At 44.8% G+C, this 23443-nt stretch overlaps 1 protein-coding gene across 1 annotated transcript in view; it reads right to left on the bottom strand.

The window, feature by feature from the left end:
* The window catches only part of LOC124606719 (phosphoinositide 3-kinase regulatory subunit 4), a 200258-nt gene that overhangs the window by 152232 nt on the left and 24583 nt on the right, over positions 1-23443 (bottom strand). Inside the window, exon 3 of the mRNA XM_047138749.1 lies at positions 7562-7711. Within this exon, the coding sequence (XP_046994705.1) occupies positions 7562-7711 (150 nt within the window). The remainder of the gene's footprint in view (positions 1-7561; positions 7712-23443) is intronic.

Raw genomic sequence — 23443 nt, 5'->3', positions numbered from 1 at the left:
CTTTCCACATCTGGAATGACTCCCCTGGTATGTACACGGAGTGCACATTGGTTTTCTTCCCCTCTCTTGCTGCCATATCCCTAAGGGACCCCATTACGCACCTGACGTTGGAGCTCCCAACTACCAGTAAGCCCACTCTCTGTGACTGCCCGGATCTTGCAGACTGAGGGGCAACCTCTGGAACAGGACAAACAGCCATGTCAGGCCGAAGATCAGTATCAGCCTGAGACAGAGCCTGAAACTGGTTCGTCAGACAAACTGGAGAGGCCTTCCGTTCAGCCCTCCGGAATGTATTTCGCCCCCTGCCACACCTTGAGACGACCTCCCACTCTACCACAGGTGAGGGATCAGCCTCAATGTAGGCAGTATCCCGGGCAACCACAGTCGTAGTCCGATCGGGGGATGCGTGGGACGAGCTGGCCGTCCCCGACAAACCCCCATCCGGAACCCCACAGTGATGCCCATTGGCAACAGCCTCAAGCTGTGTGACCGAAGCCAACACCGCCTGAAGCTGGGAGCGAAGGGATGCCAACTCAGCCTGCATCCGAACACAGCAGTTGCAGTCCCTATCCATGCTAAAAACTGTTGTGCAAAGAACGTCTGAACTAATCTACAGAGAGCGCAAACAAATCGACACAAAATTTAAACAGTTATTAAAATACAAGATTGCCTAGTAAATGCAGTAATGCTGACACACTGCTCGGCGGCGGAAGGAGACTACGCGATTTTACACTATTCAGGTACTAAAACGCAATGCTACAACTCTCAAATACTGTAATACACCCGAAATTTATGAATTAAACAATGCAAATACCAAAAACACGCAAAGAAATTAAGAATTAAACTATGTAACAAATGAGTGAGCTAGGAGTATACGACTTGCTGCTGCAGCTGCTTATCCAACGGCGGCAGGGAGCACACTGGCTGTGACCAACTGACACTGGCCTTATTGAAAGAAACATGCTAGCAATTACCATAACTGAAAGCATGGAATGCCTAAGTTCAAATACATTTAATCCCTGTCCAAATGAAAGCAAATTCAGAATCTGAATCACTGCACATCATATGATACAAACACTCCAAAGTGTAACTACATCTACATCGAAGTGATTACTCTGCTATTCACAATAAAGTGCCTGGCAGAGGATTCAATGAACCACCTTCAAGCTGTCTCTCTATTGTTCCACTCTCGAAAGGCACGCAGGAGAAACGAGCACTTAAATTTTTCTGTGCGAACCCTGATTTCTCGTATTTTATCGTGATGATCATTACTCCCTATGTAGGTGGGTGCCAACAGAACATTTTCGCAATTGGAGGAGGAAACTGGTGATTGAAATTTCATGAGAAGATCCCGTCGCAATGAAAAACGCCTTTGTTTTCATGATTGCCACTCCAATTCACATATCACGTTTGTGACACTATCTCCCTTATTTCACAATAATACAAAATGAGCTGCCATCCTTGTACTTTTTCAATGTCATCTGTCAGTCCCACCTGATACGGATCCCACACCGCACAGCAATACTTCAGAATAGGGCACACAAGTGTGGTGTAAGCAGTCTCTTTAGTAGACCTGTTGCACCTTCTAAGTGTTCTGCCAATAAATCACAGTCTTTGGTTTGCTCTACCCACAATATTATCTATGTGATCGTTCCAATTTAGGTTATTTGTAATTGCAATCCCTAAGTATTTTGCTGAATTTACAGCCTTCAGATTTGTGTGACTTATCGAGTAAATGAAATTTAGCTGATTTCTTTTAGTACTCATGTGAATAAGTTCACACTTTTCTTTATTCAGGGTCAATTGCCACTTTTCGCACCATACAGATATCTTATCTAAATCATTTTGCAAGTTGTTCTGATTATCTGATGACTTTGCAAGATGGCAAATGACAGCATCATCTGCAAACAATCTAATAGGGCTACTCAGCTTGCCTTCCATGGTGTTAATATAGATCAGGAACAATAGAGGGCCTATGACACATCCTTGGGGAACGCCAAATATTACTTCTGTTTTACTCGATGACTTTCCGTCTATTACTACAAACTGTGACCTTTCTGACAGGAAATCACAAATACAGTCACACATCTGAGGTGGGACTCTGTAGGCATGCAGTTTGGTTAGAAGGCGCTTGTGATGAAAGGTGTCGAAACCCATCTGGAAATCTAAAAATATGGAATCAATTTGACATCCCCTGTAAACATCACTTATTACTTCATAAATCTAAAGAGCTAGTTGTGTTTCACAAGAATGATATTTTCTGAAACCATGCTGACTATGTGTCAATAAATCGTTTTTTTCTAGGTACTTCATAATGTTCGAATACAATACATGTTCCAAAACCCTACTGCAAATCGACATTAGTGATATAGGCCTGTAATTCAGCGGATTACTCCTACTTCCCTTTCAGGGTATTGGTGTGACTTGAGGAATTTTTCAGTCTTTAGGTACAGATCTTTCTGTGAGCGAGTTGTTGTATATAATAGCTAAATATGGAGGTATTTTATCAGCATACTCTGAGAGGAACCAGACTGGTATACAATCTGGACCGGAGGCCTTGCCTTTATTAAGTGATTTAAGCTGCTTTGTTACACTGTGGATTTCTACTTCTATATTTCTCATCTTGGCAGTTGTTCTTGATTGGAATTCAGGAATATTTGCTTCGTCTTCCTTGGTGAAGGAGTTTCGGAAAACCGTGTTTAATAACTGCTCTAGTGGCACTGTCATCAGTGACTTTACCATTGTTATCACGCAGTGAAGGTATTGATTGCGTCTTGCCACTGGTAGTGGCCTCCTCACCTATTAAGCGGAACCTGAAAAACCACCACCCGATGGTGCAAGTCAAGGAATCTGCAGCCTACACGGTTATAGAACTGCCTGAGCCTCTGATTCAGACGCTCCACTCAGCTCTGCAGCAAAGGACCACAGTCTGTTCTATCGCCGATGCTGCAGATGGTGAGCTCCGTCTTAATCTCGGAAGCAAGACTGGCAGTCTTTACCATTTCCGCTAGCCACCCGAAACCAGACAGAATCTGGCCCGATCCAAAGCGACACGCATCGTTGGTACCGACATGAGCCACCACCCACAGTTGGCTGCACCCTGTACTCTTCATGGCATCCAGAAGCAAGCACCCTTTCCACATCTGGAATGACTCCCCCCAGAATGCAAACGGAGTGCACACTGGCTTCGTTCCCCTCCTTGGCAGCCTTGTTCCTATTGCGCGCCTAATGTTGGAGCTCCCAACTGTCAGCAAACCCACCCTCTGTGAATGCCCAGACTTTGTGGGCTGAGAAGCTTCCCCTGGGACAGGGTGGACAACTGCATCCGGCTCAGACACAGCATCAGCCGCCCGAAACCTGTTCATCAAACAAACCGGGGAGGCCCTACGATTGGCCCCTCAGAATGTTTTTCGCTGCCTGCCAGACTTTGGAATGATCTCCCACTCGACCATGGATGAAGGGTCAATCTCAGTGCAGGCAGTACCCGAGGCGGTCACAGCAGTGGACAGATCGGAGGACACGTCGGACGTACTCAACATCCCACGCATCCCCGCGTTCGATCCCCCACAGTGACGCCCCTTGGCAGCAGCCTACAGTTGTGCGACGGACGCCAACGCAGCCTGGAGCTGTGAGCGAAGGGTCGCCAACTTGAAGCTCGTAAAAATATACGAGGGTCAGTCAAAAAGTAATGCCTCCTATTTTTTTTTCTACGTTTAATTGTCAGGAAATTTAAATGCAATTACATAGGTTGAAAACCACAACATTGAGGATCATTTTGTCATTTTTCAATGTAATCTCCGCCCATCTCTACAGTTTTGGTCCATCTTTGAACAAGGGCATGTATCCCAGCACGGTAAAAATCACAGCTCTGCTTCCTAAGCCATTGACGCACGGATGTTTTGACGGCCTCCTCATCTTCAAAATGAATCCCACGATGAGCTTCTTTTAGTGGCCCGAACAGATGGAAGTCTGATGGTGCCAGGTCAGGGATGTATGGGGGATGAGGCAAAACTTCCCATCCAATTTTGACAATCTTGTCAGAGGTGTGACGACTGGTGTGTGGTCTTGCATTGTCATGCAAAAGAAGAACATCTGCCATTGATTTTGTTGGGCGAACTCGCTGAAGACGTGCTTTAAGTTTGTTGAGGGTTGTGACGTATTGAACAGAATTTATTGTGCATCCCTGCTCCAAAAAATCAACCAGAATCACACCCTCTGTATCCCAGAAAACTGTTGCCATAACTTTCCCTTCCGATCGCACAGTTTTGAATTTTTTCTTCCTCGGCGAGCTTGTGTGACGCCACTCCATTGACTGCCTCTTTGATTCGGGTTCAAAAAAATGCACCCATGTTTCGTCCCCGGTCATAATTTTTTTCAGAAACTCATCTCCCTCCAAACGGAAGCGCTGCAAGTGTTGGGAGGCTATTGTTTTCCTTGCCTCTTTATTCTGATCGGTTAACATTCTTGGAACCCACCGTGCACAAACTTTTGAGTACCCCAATTGTTTAATAATCGTGATCACACTGCCTTTACTAAGAGAAATAATGCGACACACTTCATCTGCAGTCACCTGACGGTCACCACGAATGATGTCATCAACTTGCTGAATGTTGTGTGGAGTCACTGCACTCACCGGCCTGCCGCTCCGCTTTTCGTCAGTCAACGGTGTTTGCCCTTCAGCTTCCTTACAACGACGAACCCATCGTCTAACAGTGCTGACATCCACTGTCACAACACCATACACCTTCTTCAGTCTTTCATGAATGCGTATGGGCGTTTCACCTTCTGCATTCAAGAATTCAATCACACAACGCTGTCTCAAACGAACATCGATGTCGGCTATCTTACAAACTTCTGCTGTGCTGCCACCTGTTGACACAGAAAGTTACTACTGCAGTGGATTGCAGAAGAAGGTTTGAGGAATGGCGCCAAATTCAAATTTTTCACTTAACTTAATTTCTTTAAGTAGAAAAAAAATGGGAGGCATTACTTTTTGACCGACCCTCGTATAACAAACGAACAGTGTACTTGTCTTATTAGCAGTGGGAAATCAAAGTGCTCTCTCACTGATGGTCTAACCGACACTGAGCTGTTCTAACCAAACAAACAAAAGCCTGTACGATACGAGGGTCGATAGCAACGGCGGTACTGTACACTACACCGTTATTGTAAGCACTCGAACACGCAAGAAGTTACAAAAATAATCTAGTAACTACACAGATAACTGAAAATAAGTAGCTCTTGTTTGAAGCTCGTAAAAATATGCAATAAGCGAATGGTGTACTCGCCTTATTAGTAGCAGGAGCACGTGGTGCACTCTCGCTGACGGTCTAACCGACACTGAGCTGTTCTAACCACACGAACAAAAGCCTGTACAATACTAGGATCGATACAACGGTTGATAACAACGGCGGTGCTGTACACTACATTGTTATTGAAATAAAAGGTTGTGCCTAGTAAGCACTCGAACATGCAAGAAATTACAAAAATAAACTAGTAACTACACAGATAACTGAAAATAAGTCACTCCTGTTTGTAGCTCGTAAAAATATGTAACAAGCGAACAGTGTACTCACCTTATTAGTAGCAGGAACTTGCAGCGCGCTCTCGCTGACGGTCTAACAAGTAGTCACATTAACAAAGGGTGCCCTACATAAAACCAGTACGCATCACATATCAGTTAATCATCTCTAATCGAACTGCTTGTGAAATGGCAATGCTGTCTTGAAAGTTGGCTATACTGCATTTTACCAGAAAGTTTAATGCATCAGTTGCTGTGAGAAGCTCATAGTGAGTTGCTACAGCAGTGGGGCAGTTTGCACTAGAATACCGAACTGATACTGTGGAGTGTTACATAAGGGCAGGCTCTATCAAGGAATATAACAAAATGTTTCAAGCAAAGTATCCTGGTAGGAATCTCACCACAACCAGCACTATTCAAGATCTGGAGGGCTGTACAATCTGTACAGAATGTGCAGAGGAACAGACAACCATGAGGTCCCCTGAAACTATAGACAGAATTCACATGGAAATTCCCCACAAGTCGGTAAGGAGGTTATCACAGCAGATTGCTGTACCTCATACATTGTGTGAGTGTCGTGCAAGAGTTAAATTTGAGAACCAGGAAAAAAAGAAGTTCGTTATTGTAACTGGCCGTTAACATCAATTGCTAATGGTTACCTGGACCCCTTGCTTTACTTCATTTCAGATGAGGTCTGGTTTCATTTGTCAAGTTATGTAAACTTCCTGAATCACAGATACTGGTCACAGGGCAACCCAAATATTCTGCATGAAGAACCTCGGCATTAAGAGAAGGTATGTGTTTGGTGTGTGTTGCTCGGCAAGTGCATTATTGGCCCCACATTTTTCAATCACACCTTAAACAGTGACAGATATGATGGAACAACCATTCACACATTCAACCGAAGTGTGGACCACATCACCAATGGGCCCCCTGAAGACAGACTTGGCAGTAGAGGCCTCTGGCCCCCAAGGTCCTCAGACTTTTTAAGTATGGTGCACATTAAAAAGCAAAGTGTATGCTGAAAATCCTCACAAATAGATGATCTTAAACAGAAAATTACCAGAGAAATTAACAACACTGTGCCTGCAGAATTACAGCATGTTGCTGGTAAACATCATCACACGAAGTCAGCTTTGCCTGGATACCCATGACTACTACTTCCAGCATCTCTTATGAACAGGTAACTACATGGTTTTTAACACTACTATTATCAATTCTTTGTTAGTTAGTTCATTGTTACTTGACTCTCAGATGTGAGGCATACCAGCTTTATGTGGGACACTCTGTAGTACTTCCTTTTTCAGTACCTTGGACATATGACTGAAGATCGTATGATAACAAGAACAGTTGGTACATCTGTAGTGACTATTCCCCACTTCCAGCATCTCTTATAAACAGGTAACTACATGGTTTTTAACATTACTATTATCAATTCTTTGTTAGTTAGTTCATTGTTACTTGACTCTCAGGTGTGAGGCATACCAGCTTTATGTGGGACACTCTGTAGTACTTCCTTTTTCAGTACCTTGGACATATGACTGAAGATCGTATGATAACAAGAACAGTTGGTACATCTGTAGTGACTATTCCCCACTCTGAAAATGCTGTTTCATTCTATTTGAGTTACCTGCAGTCAAGTACATTGTCAAGCAAAAGAAAAAGCTTCTCAGAGAAACATTTCACACTCTCCAATTGTGGCCTACAAGTGTTCCAAAAAAGAATACTGCAGCTGTTATATTTGTTAGATTTTCCACAGTTACAAGTAGCAGGATGCCCTAATCATTTCTTATACTATGCAATCTTTTGTAGAGTTAACAGCATGGTAAATTATGTTCCATAGCTTTTAATGATGATACAATTGTGAAGATCAATAATGGCGTAGTACCTATGCACAATCATATCAGTAATGTAATCAGAACACAGGCAGTCAATATGAGAATCACATTTATATGTAATATTCAAGCATTTCAGGATAACTGTTTGGCAATGTAATCCGTATGTCATCAAATATGGCAATGCTTCACATGCAATACTTACTCCAACTTTGTGGCACTGATGAAGAGCATAAAGAAGTTGAAATGCAATCCATTTCTTCTCAATAGCTGTGAGGAAGGGTCTTGTGCTTATCCGATCATACAGACTATATTTTACATACTCTCGCATAAGGAAAGCTGCTTTATCTGTTAACTGCAACACAAAAAGAACACTGGAAGGTAATGATGTGCAAAATGTCCATTTAAATTTATATTACAACATACAGCAAACATCTACACCATTTTTTAATTTAACCATATGGCTAGGCCCCCCCCCCCCCCCCCCCCCCCCCCCCCCCGTCAGGCAGACCGTTCGCCGTGTGCCGGTCTTTCAATTTGACACCACTTCGGTGATCGGTGAGCTGCAGTCGTTGAAGATGATAGGATGATGATGAGGACAACACAACACCCAGTCCCTGGGTGGAGAAAATTCTCCGACCCAGCCAGGAATCGAACCCGGGCCCAGTGGACTGACAAGCCATCACGCTGACCACTCAGCTACCGGGGGTGGACATCTACACAATAACGTACTATTTATGAAACACTGAAATGGTGAGAAGTGGCAACTGATTATTAGTCTAATATTTTTACTGCAGTTTATTATTGAATTTGTCTTGATCTGAACAGGGATATAAAAGCAACAGTGGCCCCAGTTCACTATTGCTCACACTGAAATAGATTTATTGTGAGGTTTCACTTCCTATGATAGTAGTAAAGCCAACCAGTAACATTAAAGAGTAGTAGGAGGTCCTTTATTAGACACAACTTCTTCCGGACTTGATAATCCATATATTCTGTGTCTTTTCATCTCCTACAGTCTGCACTAAGATTAGATATGATGCACTTTCATCACCCTCACCATACAGACAAAACCTAGGGTCTCCTTTTTTTTTGTTTTTGCATGATAGTTCACTATTCTAAATGCTGCCTACTGAACCAGTTTTCTAGTACTGATTTAATCAATGCATTACTGATTGTTAGGACATGTTATAGTCAAATAAATGAGTCAGCACATCTGTCCTGTCCAACCTATAAGCCGCTGATTCCTGAGTGACCAGTGACCTACAGCAGGTTTATCTTGTTGCTTTCCCCTAGCCTCACAAGGGCTTTGTGGCATTCTGCAACATTTGGTCTTGTTGCAGGGGCTGATAGAGATTTCAGAGCTGCTTAGCTATCTGAATAAATGTAAAACTAAGATTTTTGACATGTCAGTAATCCACATTATGTCTCCTGCACAGTATCATGATTTGTTCTTCCACTGCTTCCTACTTTCAATTGTTATGATGAAAGATTTATTGACGCAGCTGGAAGCTACTGTATAGTAAGCCAGCTTTTCCCCTATCATTCCTATATTTGCCACATCAGTGTTTTGGTGCGGGGTTCTGGATACCCTAAAGATATCTGGTTATTTCCAGTTTTTAGCCTGTATGCTCCTACTACTGCCTCCATTTTCAGCCACTGGTGTAACAGAGGCACACCCAGCATGGTCCCCATTCCAGTAGTAGGTGTGCAGCTAATCCTGCCAGTTATGACTAAATAGACCAATCTCTGCCCCTACCCATGCTTTTTAGCAACCATCTTCTGTTTTACTTTGTTTCACCTTAGTGCACTGCCATAAATTATCACAGATCTTATGTGAATTTTAAAATTTTCCAGGCGAACTGAATGTTCAGATAAATTTGGGCTTGAAGCCTGTCATCACTGACTTCATTGCATGGTATTTCGACTGGGTACCTGCCAGTTATCTTCAGGTGAACCATCAAAGACTGAGAAGACTTGCTCCATGCTGCCCTACAGAGCGTGGTGGAAGTATTTCGTGCATGTATCAAAATGCAAGTTGACAGACGGACCTCACTTTGTCACAGCAGCACTCTCGCTGGTCAAACCATAGAACTAAGTTGTCCTCTGTGTTACCAGTCATCAAGGCCACTAGCCTACTCTGTCATCTTCGATTAGAACAAATGGTGGGGGTGATAGGGTTCAATGTAGTGTCCAACTGGTTGCCACTATCATGGTTCGTCACCTTTGTGAGCCTTCACTAATTGGTAAAAAGTTCCAGGTGGACATCACTGTTCTTTTTTTTTAGCATACTCTATCCTAAACCTATTTTATGCTTAAACAAGAATATTTTGAACAAACTGATGGCGTCGCCATGTGCAGCCCTATGTCTCCCTTGGTGGCCAACTTTTTATGGGAGATTCCGAGGAGAGACCGCTTGAATCAGCTGCCGTTAAACAACGTGTATTTTGAAGGTGTGTAGACAATACTTTCATAGTATGGCCTCAAGGAGAATATAAATTAAGGGAGTTTCACCACCATCTCAACTCCATTCATAACATCATTCAGCCTGTTAGGGAAATAAAGAAAGATGATTGTCTGCCTTTCTTGGATGTCTTGATGTCTTGGTTAGATGAAAGAATGATGGCTCTCAGGGGCATTCTGTTTGTCTTATGCCCACTCATACTGACTTGTATTTGCAAGTGTCAAGTTGTCATCACCCATTGCAAACTCTGGGCATGCTTAAAACACTTGTACACAGAGCTCACACAATCTCAGATCTACATAGTTTGCCTAAAGAGTTCACCCACCTAACGACAGTTAAAAAAATGGATATTCCACCCAGCAAATTACCAGGAAGTGGATCAAGAGGAGAACACGCTGGCAAAATCTTTAGCTTCTGTTCCTTTTGTGAGCAACATTTCATTTAAAATGGCAGGAATCCTTGTAAATTTCAAGTGAAAGTGACCTACCACCTAAGATTGCAGACCTTGCTATTGTGGAGTTAGCAAAATACCTTGTCAGTGTGGTATGGCTTACATGGGACAGACTGCACGCATGGTGAAAGAACGCTGCACTAAGAATCAATGTTGCACTCCCCTTCTGCAACCAAGCAAGTCTGCTATCACTGAACACTTTATTTCCACTGGACACTCAATGGAGTGTGATAGAACTGTGATTCTGACCACAGAAACATCTTTTTTGGACTCCATTATTAATGAATTTGTGAAAATATGTCTGGTGGAAAATCTGATGAACCACAATAACGACTACCAGTTGGACAGTGTGTGGAACCCCATAATCTCCACAATTTGTTGTAATCGAAGACTATGGATATGCAAATGGCTCAGGCGAGTGGTAACAGAGGACAGCTGAGTCGCACAGTTCCACTAGTGAGGGCGCTGCCACTGGGAAGTGTGGTCTGTCTGTCAACTTGAATTTTGACACATACGTGGAATACTCGCACTACACTATACAGGGTGGAACAAAGCAACTCTTCGTCAGTCTTCGATGGCTCACCTTATGATGACTGGCAGGTGCACAGTCGAAATATCATGCAATGAATTCAACAATGACCAGCTGCAAGACTGAAATTTGTTTGAACATCACAGGTCTTACTGCATTTGTACACACCTACTGCATATTCTTGGGGTTTGGACTCCAGTATTTTCCACAGGCTCTTCTAGTACTCATAAGAGTATCTTCCGCCTTGGACCAAGTATTCCTTATGTGAGCGGTCCATGATAATTTCGCATCCAGGGTTACCCTTAGATACTTCACTGCCCTCTCTACAGGTAGAGTTTCATCAAGAAGCTTATGATTCTAGTACATTGTTGGATACACTTCCTCATAAATGCTACTACACCAGTTTTCTTGGCGCTGGCCCTCAGATCCTGTTCCATTCACCAGTTTCACACACTGTTCAATGCACATATTCTCCTAACAATAGTAGTAAATTTGCCAAGTATTACTATGACTAAGTTGTCTGGGTATCCTTAGCATAAGTAGTCTCTAGTAATTAGCTCTTTAATGAGTCCATTCGCAACTAGGTTCCACAGTAATGGGGACAAAACCCCTCTTTTTGAACACACACTGGTGATGTTGATCAATATTATTTTATTCATCATGGTGGCTTCTGCCTTTCTGAAATCAACATGGTCTTAATCTACATACATGCAGTGGTCTCGTGCTATGCCATTCTGCAGCTTTAATCACGGATTTGAAGGTCAAATTGCTAAAAGTCCCTTCAATATCCAGGAAGGTGCATAAAGTACTTTTCTGCAAATGTAGTGCTTTTTCCACCTTCCCAATAAGTTGGTGAAATGCTGTTTCACATGATTTGCTTGGTGGATGTGCATGTTTCTTTAAATGTAGGGGAACCCCAGTTAACCACTTTTTCCAAAAGTGTAAATTATCCAGTTTTTCTAATTTCTTAAGAAGACAGGACAGACCAGTCGGTCTCATACCCTCAGCCTTGGTATGATCACTTCTCCCAGGCTTCGGAATGAAGATAACCATGACTGCCCTCCAAGCATTAGGAATGATTCCTATTACTATATTAATTCTAAACCGTCTACACAGGAGTCTAATTAAATTTTCTCCTGCTTGTTGCAGTAGAGAGGGAAATATCCCATCTTGGCCTAGTAACTTGAACTGCTGAATCATTCCCACTATCCACTGGATTCTTTTGAAATCAACACAGTGTCTGGCAGATTCCCAGCTCTCCCTTTGGTTACTTGTAAACCTGTGCCTCTCAAGGACTGAAACTTGGTCTAGGTTGTCTACCAGAAGGCACTGATGGAAATGAGTCAACAATGATTACCAATTTCATTCAAATTTTGATTATCTTCAAATCTGTTAAAACAAATAAAAGATATGCAATGTTTGATCTTACATAACTAATCTGAAACACACATATTTTAAATGTACAAGTGTGTACACCAGTTACTTCTGTGTGCTGTGCGCAGCTTCCATAGGTCTTTAATGTACATACATTATAAAGTCAGAAATTATACAGGAGTACAGGCAAGTGATTATGAGGTACCATCCTTCATAGATGGTACACCAAGACGATCATGTCAGTGCTGTGTTAAAACAAAACAGTTACAAAGATAAAAGAAAATTTAAAAATACGGTTGGTGTACAAAACCAAAACTAGAATTGGGAGAAACTCGTAGTTCACATCTCAGATACAGTTTCTTCAATCTTGCACACTAGTGTGCTTCTTTTGCAAGTATCCCACCAGAGGGCATTATTTTTCGTGGTTCAGGAACACATATAGTGCATGGATCAACTCTGCTACTGGGTTGGTCTCGTTGTTGCCACACCAGTCCCATTGTGCAGCATAAACATTGTTTGGCATAACTGATTCAGCACATATATGGTGGTATCTGTCTATAAATTGACTTTATAAAGATAAAAAAAAGTTACGCTTCTGAAAATCTTTATGACATGATCAATTAAATTTGAAACTAAAAGGAGGAAATATCATGATCATTAATGTGGATAAAGGTAATACATTAGCAATTATAAATGAAAATGAATATGTAGAGAGAACTGAGAAGTTTTTGGCTGACAATAACATTAAACACATAAATAAAGACCCAATCAAAAAGTTTCAGACTAACTTACAAGACAAACAGGACCTAATACAATGGAAAAGCATTATGTCATAAATATTGTAGTGCTTCGAGAATTTCCACGTAACTTCTAGAACCACTCATCCTTCTACCATCTCAAACACACAATATTTTAAATATAAGTGGGAGAGTGGAAAGGCATCTACTGCACTACCTACTTCCGTGTGCAGGTTGGAAGTTTGTTATGAGAAGACTGTAAGGGTGGTGGTCGAACAACACCGATAAGTGTTTGCCACTAGTGCCACAAAAGCCGTGATGAAAGAGCAAGGAGTAATTATGTAGTATTCTTTGCTGTTTTAGAGACTGTGATTATTGTTAAAGAAAAATGAACAACTGAATATAGACTTTTAAGTAATTCACATCTTGGACACTCTAGAGGCAAGGTGTGTTCATAAATTATGTGGTTGTTAAACCAATTTTATTGCAGATGTATTTTATCGAGTCTAACATGAGACGAATAGGTTGACTTGTAAAAATTCGAATACTAGTGTGAGAAATGGTGAATATGTTATTGGTGAAAGTTGAAATATACCAATATTGAACTAAAAGTATTCTTCAAATACTAAATTATTTCAAACGTAGAGAGAGAGTCTTATAAATTCCTGTAACCAGCATTATTCTTCGGAGAAGAAGGTTTTGGAGGTTGACACGAGCCAGCAATCCAGAGAAGAAGATTGGCTGTGCATATCAAGTAAGTCAGCTGATGTGTGAGAGGTGCGAATTTTGCAATCCAACTTCACATTGCTTCGGGTCGCCTAAAGCGTTAGTACGTGGCAACCAGTGAAAAGGGCTCAAGAAAACGGGAATTTTGATAGGAAATCATAGCAGGAGATATGATGTGTTGCCATAGCAACCAAGTATAACTAGACAAGAAGACTGTTTCGCGTAATTGGATTAAGTCCAAAAATCAAATGAAAAACTTTGTGAATGCAACACAGTGAAAAATGTACGAAAGTAATAACATTAAAAGAACAGAAAGAAGACCTCAAAGTATTAGACTAAGAAGAGATAAGATGAGAATAATTCAACTAAGAAGATCTGGTGTGGGAAGTGTACAGCTCTCACATGCATCGCAGGGACGCAAACGCAGAGACAACATCTGACACCACCGGCACCAGTTACTGCTAACCGGTGCTGATTCTACATCAGCTCACCGACGCCAGCGCGGAAACCAGCAACCAACGCCAGCAGCACCAGTTACTGTTCATCGGTGCTGATTTCACACCTGCTCACCGATCCAGCCTAAAACGATACGCCGGGTGAGTGAAAAACAATAATTGTTCAAGTATGAAGTTGAAGAAACCGTTCATTAGACTGTATTAGTGTAGTGCATAATGCTCAGTTTTTTTTTTTTTTTTCACGATTACTAGATCTAAAGTTGGTTGGTTGGTTGGTTGGTTTGTTTGTGGGATTAAAGGGACCAGACTGCAACGGTCATCGGTCCCTTGTTCCAAAACTTAAAAACTACCACACAGAGTAAAAAACGGATAATAGAGACAACAGACAACACAAAACAGGAAAAACTCAGACAAAGAACAGACATAACAAAACAATAAAATAAAACATAAACACTCATATTAAATGATAAAAACCCCCTGCCCGAATAAAACGTAGAACTAAGCCAGCCATAGCAGGGTCATCAGTTAAAAGGGCAGGGAGCGTATCAGGCAGCGCAAATGTCCGCCTGACCACAGCTAAAAGGGGGCAGGCCAACAAAATGTGGGCCACTGTCAAAGCCACCCCGCAGCGACACAGAGGAGTGTCCTTCTGACACAGTAAGTAACTGTGTGTCAGCCGGAAGTGGCCAACGCGGAGCCGACAAAGGACGACTGAGTCCCTGTGGTTGGCTCGCATGGATGACCGCCACACAGTCGTCGTCTCCTTAATGGCACGGAGTTTATTGGGCGTGATCCGATCGCACCATTCAGTGTCCCAAAGCGCAAAAACTTTTCGGCGGAGGACCACTCACAAATCAGTCTCTGGGAGGCCAACATCCAGAGATGGTTGCCTGGTGGCCTCTTTCGCCAGGCAGTCAATATGTTCATTGCCCGGGATACTGACATGACCGGGGGTCCACACAAAGACCACAGAGCGGCCGCAATGGGCATGAGTATGCAGGGACGAGAACGAGGGAAATACTGGTCGAGAGCTCGTAAACCGCTCGGGGAATTGCTACAGATCACGAAGGACTCACCTGAGCAGGAGCAGATATACTCTAGGGCTCGAAAGATGGCGACCAGCTCAGCAGTGTAAACGCTGCAGCCAGCCGGCAAGGAACGTTGTTCGGAATGGTCCCCTAGAGTTAGCACATAACCAACACGACCAGCAACCATCGAACCGTCAGTGTAAACAACGTCAGAGCCCTGATACGTGGCCAGGATGGAATAAAAGCGGCGGCGGAAGGCCTCTGGAGGGACTGAGTCCTTCGGGCCCTGTGCCAAGTCGAGCCAAAGGCAAGGGCGAGGAACACATCATGGGGGTGTACGCAAAGTGGCCCGAAAAGGAGGTGGAACAGTGAAAACCCTAAGCCCGGAGAGAAGCTCTTTGACGCGGACCGCAATCGTACAACCTGACCGGGGCCGACGTTCTGGCAGATGGACGACCGATCACGGGAACAGGAGATGATAGTTTGGATGCCCGGGCAAGCTAAAAACATGGGCAGCATAAGCGGCCAGTAAATTCTGGCACCTGAACCGCAATGGAGGGACACCTGCCTCCACAAGTATGCTGTCCACTGGGCTGGTCCGGAAAGCACTAGTGGCAAGGCGTATTCCGCTGTGTAGGATTGGGTCCAGTACCCGCAGCGCAGATGGGGATGCTGAGCCATAAGCCAGGCTCCCATAATCCAGACGAGACTGGATTAACGCCTGGTAGAGCCGTAACAGGGTAGATCGGTCGGCGCCTCAGCGGGTGTGGCTCAAGCATCTCAGAGCATTTAGATGCCGCCAACACGCCTGTTTAAGCTGCCGAATATGAGGCAGCCAAGTCACCCGAGCATCAAAAACTACACCCAAAAACCTGTGGGTCTCCACCACAGCAAGGAGTTCGTCGGCAAGACAAAGCCGTGGCTCAGGATGGACTGTTCGGCACCGGCAGAAATGCATAACGCGGGTCTTGGCAGCTGAAAACTGAAAACCATGTGCTACAGCCCAAGACTGTGCCTTGCGGATAGCGCCCTGTAGCTGACGTTCAACAGCTGCAATGCCAGTAGAGCGGTAGTAAAGGCAGAAGTTATCAGCATACAGGGAAGCGGAGACAGAATTTCCCACCGCCACAGCGAGCCCGTTTACTGCGATTAAAAACAGGCAGACACTGAGGAGAGATCCCTGTGGTACCCCATTCTCCTGGACTCGGGAGGAACTATGGGAGGCCGCGACTTGCACGCGGAAGGTACGATACGACAGAAAATTTCAGATAAAGATTGGCAGAGGGCCCCGAAGACCCCATCCATGAAGCGTAGAAAGTATGTGATGACGCCATGTCGTATCGTACGCCTTCCGCATGTTGAAAAAGAGAGCGACCAGGTGCTGACGGCGGGCAAAGGCAGTATGGATGGCCAACTCCAGACTCACCAGATTGTCGGTGGCGGAGCGGCCTTTACAGAACCCACCCTGAGACGGAGCCAGAAGGCCCCGAGACTCCAGTACCCAATTCAAGCGCCGGCTCACCATCCGTTCGAGAAGCTTGCAAAGAACATTGGTGAGGCTAATGGGGTGGTAGCTGTCCACCTCCAAAGGGCTCTTGCCCGGTTTCAAAACGGGGATGACAATGCTTTCCCGCCACTGCGAAGGAAACTCACCCTCGACCCAGAGACGGTTGTAAAGGTCGAGGAGGCGTCGCTTGCAGTCCACTGAAAGGTGTTTCAGCATCTGACAGTGGATGCGACCTGGCCCAGGAGCGGTATCAGGGCAAGGGGAAAGGGCACTGTGAAATTCCCACTCACTGAATGGAGCATTGTAGGATTCAGAATGGTGGGTGCGAAAAGAAAGGCTCCGACGTTCCATCCGCTCTTTAATGGAGCGGAAGGCCAGGGGGTAATTGGAAGAAGCGGAACTCAGAGCAAAATGCTCTGCCAAGCGGTTGGCAATTTCATCGGAGTCTGTACAAACTGCTCCATTCAGTGAGAGCGCAGGGATGCTGACAGGGGTCCGATAGCCATAGAGGCATCGGATCTTGGCCCAGACCTGCGATGGAGAGACATGGAGGCCAATGGTGGACACATACTGCTCCCAGCACTCCTGCTTGCCTTGGCAGATAAGGCGGCAGGCCCGCGCACGCAGACGTTTGAAGGTAATGAGGTGTTCAATGCAGGGATGTCGCTTGTGACGCTGGAGCGCCCGCCGGCAATCTTTAATCGCTTCAGCGATCTCAGGCGACCACCAAGGCACAGTCCGCCGCCGAGGGGACCCAGAAGAACTGGGAATGGAAGATTCGACGGCAGTAATGATGCCCGTGGTGACCGATTGAACCACCGCATCAATGCCATCATTAGAGAGAGGCTCAATAGCGGCAATGGAGGAAAACAAGTCCCAGTTAGCCTTATTCATTGCCCACCTGCAAGGGCACCCAGAAGACTGACGCTGTGGCAGTGACAGAAAGATCGGAAAGTGGTCACTACCACACAGGTCGTCATGCACTCTCCATTGGACAGATGGTAAGAGGCTAGGGCTGCAGACAGAAAGGTCAATGGCAGAGTACGTGCCATGCGCCACACTGAAGTGCGTGAAGGAACCATCATTTAACAGCGAAAGATCGAGCTGTGCCAATAAATGCTCAATGGTGGCGCCTCGACCTGTCGCCACTGACCCACCCCACAGAGGGTTATGGGCATTGAAGTCACCCAGTAATAAGAAAGGTGGCGGCAATTGGGCTATCAGTGCAGCCAGGACATGCTGCGCGACATCACCATCCGGTGGAAGGTAAAGACTGCAGACGGTAACAGCCTGTGGCGTCCACACCCGAACAGCGACAGCCTCTAAAGCTGTTTGTAGAGGGATAGACTCACTGTGAAGAGAGTTAAGGACATATATGCAGACGCCACCAGACACCCTTTCATAAGCTGCCCGGTTCTTATAATAACCCCGATAGCCACGGAGGGCAGGGGTTCGCATTGCTGGAAACCAAGTTTCCTGAAGAGCAATGCAGAAGAAAGGGTGAAGGCTGATAAGTTGTCGGAGCTCAGCTAGATGGTGGAAGAAACCGCTGCAGTTCCACTGGAGGATGGAATTGCCCATGGCTGAGAAAGGCGTGAAGGGACTGGGAAGGCAGATTACGCCTCTGGGTCACCTGCTGCCTCCGATGGAGCACCCGTGCAAGTGCTATCCATTGCGTCTGAGGGACCAGCGAGATCGAGGTCCTCAGCGGACGCAAGAATCTCCACCGCATCCTCAGACGCAGAGCTTGTAGGTAGCAGTGGAGTAGGTGCCACCGCAGGTGTCTTGGTCTTATGGGTCTTCAACGTCATTTTCTCTCGCTGTTCCTTTGGTTGTCGTTGTTGAGAGGGCTCACTGGAGTCAGTCTACGGGACCGAAGATGATCGCGAAGCTCGACGACCAGCGACCTGTGGCTTCTTCAGCCACTGGTTGGTGTCTGCCGTGCCGCTGGTAGGAACCTGGGAAGGGAGTGACCCAAGGGATCCCTTCCGAGCGAGAGAAGCCGAAGAAGACATACGCTTCTCCGGCTTAGAAGTGGGGACTGGTGGTTCAGTGGGTGCTGCTCCCGAGGTAGATGGTGTGGGAGCAACAGCGAGAGAAGGGGCCCCCATCGTCAAGGGGGCAGGTGAGGTCCTCTGACTCTGAGAGCTGACTGTTTGTGGTGCAGCTAAAGGGGCTGGAGCTGGAGCAGGCATAAGATGCCATCATGCGCATGGGATGTAGCCGTTCAAATTTCCGCTTAGCCTCAGTGTAAGTCAGTCGGTCCAGGGTCTTATATTCCATGATTTTGCATTCTTTCTGTAAGATCCTGCAGTCTGGCGAGAAAGGTGAATGAGGCTCTCCACAGTTGACACAGATGGGAGGCGGAGCACATGGAGTATCCGGATGAGATGGGCGTCCGCAAGGCTGGAAGTGCAGCGGGAAGACATATGGCCGAACTTCCAGCACTTAAAGCACTGCATCAGGGGAGGGATATAGGACTTGACGTCAGAACGGTAGACCATCACCTTGACCTTCTCCGGTAATGTATCACCCTCGAAGGCCAAGATGAAGGCACTGGTAGCAACCTGATTCTCCCTCAGACCCCGATGAACGCGCCGGACAAAATGAGCACCTCTACGCTCTAAGTTGGAGCGCAGCTCGTCATCAGACTGCAAAAGTAGGTCCCTATGGAAAATAACCCCCTGGACCATATTTAAACTCTTATGTGGTGTGATGGTAACGTTAACATCCCCCAACTTGTCACAAGCATGTAACCTGCGTGACTGGGCGGTCGATGCCGTTTTTATCAAAACTGACCCACGGCGCATTTTGGACAAGCCCTCCACCTCCCCAAACTTGTCCTCTAAATGCTCTACAAAGAAGTGAGGCTTCACGGAGACAAAGGATTCCCCATCAGCTCTGGTACAGACGAGATACCGGGGAGAATATGTGTCACTGTCATTCATTGCCTTTCGTTCGTCCCATGGTGTGGCCAGGGATGGGAACGATTTGGGGTCATAAACGTTACCTTTAAGATGAGCCCTCGAACGCTTAGAGACTGCTGGTGGCTGGCCACCAGCAAGAGATGATGTGCCACGCTTCATTGCATGTCATCCACCCTGATGCCACCTACTCCGACCAAGGGCCCTCCCCATGGGCGCCACCCAGCCACAGCAAAGGCCACCTGGCAGGATGGCCATTGCCGGGAGTCCTGATGCCCCAGGGAGATGGGCATCTACTCCTTGGCATACATGGGGAGTAAACGGCGCAGGCATCAGTAGAGCGATCCCTGTGTTGTCAGGGGGCTACAACCAACAGGGTACATGGCGGCCCCACCACAACGGATTGGCTACCGTGCTGGATCTTAGGTGCAAAAATGTATGAGGTCGTCGTCGCAGCGAAAAACAACACTACACAGTGCAGCGCGGAAATCGCACCCATGGACGTATCCTCACCCAAGGGATGGAAAACAAGCTGGACACCATTGCAATGACGAGAAAGCCAGCTAAAGGTCTCAGTGCACGACAGATACAGTGCACCATGTAAGGCGCCCTTCCCCAATTGGCTCGATCTTCGGAACAATTTAGAAAAATGGAGGTCAAACCCGAGAGGGGACCATCACAGAAGGCCGAAATATTTGAGACTCCTTTTAGTCGCCTCTTACGACAGGCAGGAATACCGCGGGCCTATTCTAACCCCCGAACCCGCAGGGGGGGATCTAAAGTTGGTAAAACCATGAAAAACGTACAGCCAGCTGAAGAGATTTCTGAACCAGCAGTGGCTATGAGAATTAGTAGAGAGGGACCTGACTGGTCTGAGTTACCAAATCTCATCACAGCTCAGAGTTTACAATCAAATTCTAGATTAGATGCACAAAGTAAAGAATCAGGCTTAATGAATGCCCAAAATGCTTCTTTAAAAAAGGAACTAAGGGAAGAATTAGGCTTAATTAATGCCCAAAATGCTTCTTTAAGAAAGGAACTAAGTCTTAAATTAGACTGAGTAAATACTCAATGAAATGATAAAATAGATGACCAGGGTGCTTCTTTGAGAAACGACATAAGTGCAACTTTAAGTGAAAAACTCGGTGCACAGAGTGCTAATTTAAGTAAAGAATTAGATAAAGTGAATACTCAATTAAATAATAAATTGTACGTTCAGAATAAAACTTTAGGATTGTTAAGTGCTAAGGTAGATTCACAAATTGCAGACTTTAGTAATTTATGTGAAGGTATGGGAAATTTGAAGACTGAATTTGTCGCTTTAACTACTAAAGTAGAAAATCTTAAAATAGATTTGAAAGATGAATTAACTAGTTCTTTAAGCAGCCACGTAAATCAACTGTTCACTGACTTTAATCAGAGACAGAATGATCGGTTCCAGAATTTGATCATCATCATCATCATCATCATCATTTAAGACTGATTATGCCTTTCAGCGTTCAGTCTGGAGCATAGCCCCCTTATAAAATTCCTCCATGATCCCCTATTCAGTGCTAACATAGGTGCTTCATCTGATGTTAAACCTATTACTTCAAAATCATTCTTAACCGAATCCAGGTACCTTCTCCTTGGTCTGCTCCGACTCCTCCTACCCTCTACTGCTGAATCCATGAGTCTCTTGGGTAATCTTGCTTCTCCCATGCGTGTAACATGACCCTACCATCTAAGCCTGTTCACCCTGACTGCTACATCTATAGAGTTCATTCCCAGTTTTTCTTTGATTTCCTCATTGTGGACACCCTCCTGCCATTGTTCCCATCTACTAGTACCTGCAATCATCCTAGCTATTTTCATATCCGTAACCTCAACCTTGTTGATAAGGTAACCTGAATCCACCCAGCTTTCGCTCCCATACAACAAAGTTGGTTGGAAGATTGAACGGTGCACAGATAACTTAGTCTTGGTACTGACTTCCTTCTTGCAGAAGAGAGTAGATCGTAGCTGAGCACTCACTGCATTAGCTTTGCTACACCTCGCTTCCAGTTCTTTCACTAAGTTGCCATCCTGTGAGAATATGCATCCTAAGTACTTGAAACCGTCCACCTGTCCTAACTTTGTTCCTCCTATTTGGCACTCAATCTGTTTATATTTCTTTCCCACTGACATTACTTTTGTTTTGGAGATGCTAATCTTCATACCATAGTCCTTACATTTCTGATCTAGCTCTGAAATATTACTTTGCAAACTTTCAATCGAATCTGCCATCACAACTAAGTCATCCGCATATCCAAGACTGCTTATTTTGTGTTCACATATCTTAATCTCACCCAGCAAGTCTATTGTTTTCAACATATGATCCATAAATAATATGAACAACATTGGAGACAGGTTGCAGCCTTGTCTTACCCCTGAAACTACTCTGAACCATGAACTCAATTTACCGTCAACTCTAACTGCTGCGTGACTATCCATGTAAAGACCTTTAATTGCTTACAAAAGTTTGCCTCCCATTCCATAATCTCGTAGAACAGACAATAACTTCCTCCTAGGAACCCGGTCATATGCCTTTTCTAGATCTATAAAGCATAGATACAATTCCCTGTTCCACTCATAACACTTCTCCATTATTTGCCGTAAGCTAAAGATCTGGTCCTGACAACCTCTAAGAGGCCTAAACCCACACTGATTTTCATCCAATTTGTCCTCAACTAATACTCGCACTTTCCTTTCAACAATACCTGAGAAGATTTTACCCACAACGCTGATTAAAGAGATACCTCTGTAGTTGTTACTATCTTTTCTGTTTCCATGTTTAAAGATTGGTGTGATTACTGCTTTTGTCCAGTCTGATGGAACCTGTCCCGACTCCCAGGCCAATTCAATTATCCTGTGTAGCCATTTAAGACCTGACATTCCACTGTATTTGATGAGTTCCGACTTAATTTCATCCACCCCAGCCGCTTTATTGCACTGCAATCTATTGACCATTTTCTCCACTTCCTCAAATGAGATCCTATTTCCATCATCATTCCTATCCCATTCTACCTCGAAATCTGAAACATTGCTGATCGTATTTTCACCTACATTGAGCAACTCTTCAAAATATTCCCTCCATCTGCCCAAGGAATCCACAGTATTCACCAGCAGTTTTCCTGACCTGTCCAAAATACTTGTCATTTCCTTCTTACCTCCCTTTCGAAGACTGCTAATTACACTCCAGAATGGTTTTCCAGCAGCTTGAGACATAGTCTCCAACCTGTTTCCAAAGTCTTCCCAAGATTTCTTCTTGGATGCTGCAATTATCTGTTTGGCTTTGTTTCTTTCTTCAACATAACTTTCTCTGTCTACCTGAGTTCTAGTATATAGCCATTTTTGATACACCTTCTTTTTCCTTCTACAGGCTGCCTTGACTGTGTCATTCCACCAAGCTGTTTGCTTCATCCTACTTTTACACACTACCATTCCAAGACATGCCTTAGCCACTTCTAGTACTGTGTCCCTGTACCTTGTCCAATCCTTTTCCAATGACTGTAATTGACTACATTCAACTAACTGGTACTTTCTGAGATCGCTGTTATGTACCTATGCCTGATTTCCTTCTCCTGAAGTTTCTCCACTCTTATCCTCCTACGTATGGACCTGACCTCCTGCACTTTCGGCCTCACAATCCCAATTTCACTGCAGATTAAATAATGATCAGTGTCATCAAAGAATCCCCTGAATACACGTGTATCCCTCACAGCCTTCCTGAATTCCTGATCTGTTATTATATAGTCAATGACAGATCTGGTTCTCCTGCCTTCCCAAGTATACCAGTGAATGTTCTTATGTTTAAAAAAGGCGTTTGTGATTACTAAGCCCATACTGGCACAGAAATCCAAGAGTTGTTTCC

Source organism: Schistocerca americana, chromosome 3, assembly GCF_021461395.2.
Source record: "Schistocerca americana isolate TAMUIC-IGC-003095 chromosome 3, iqSchAmer2.1, whole genome shotgun sequence".
Classification (NCBI taxonomy): Eukaryota; Metazoa; Arthropoda; class Insecta; order Orthoptera; family Acrididae; genus Schistocerca; species Schistocerca americana.
Note: the sequence above shows the minus strand (reverse complement) of the source record. Positions and strands in the feature narration are given on the sequence as shown.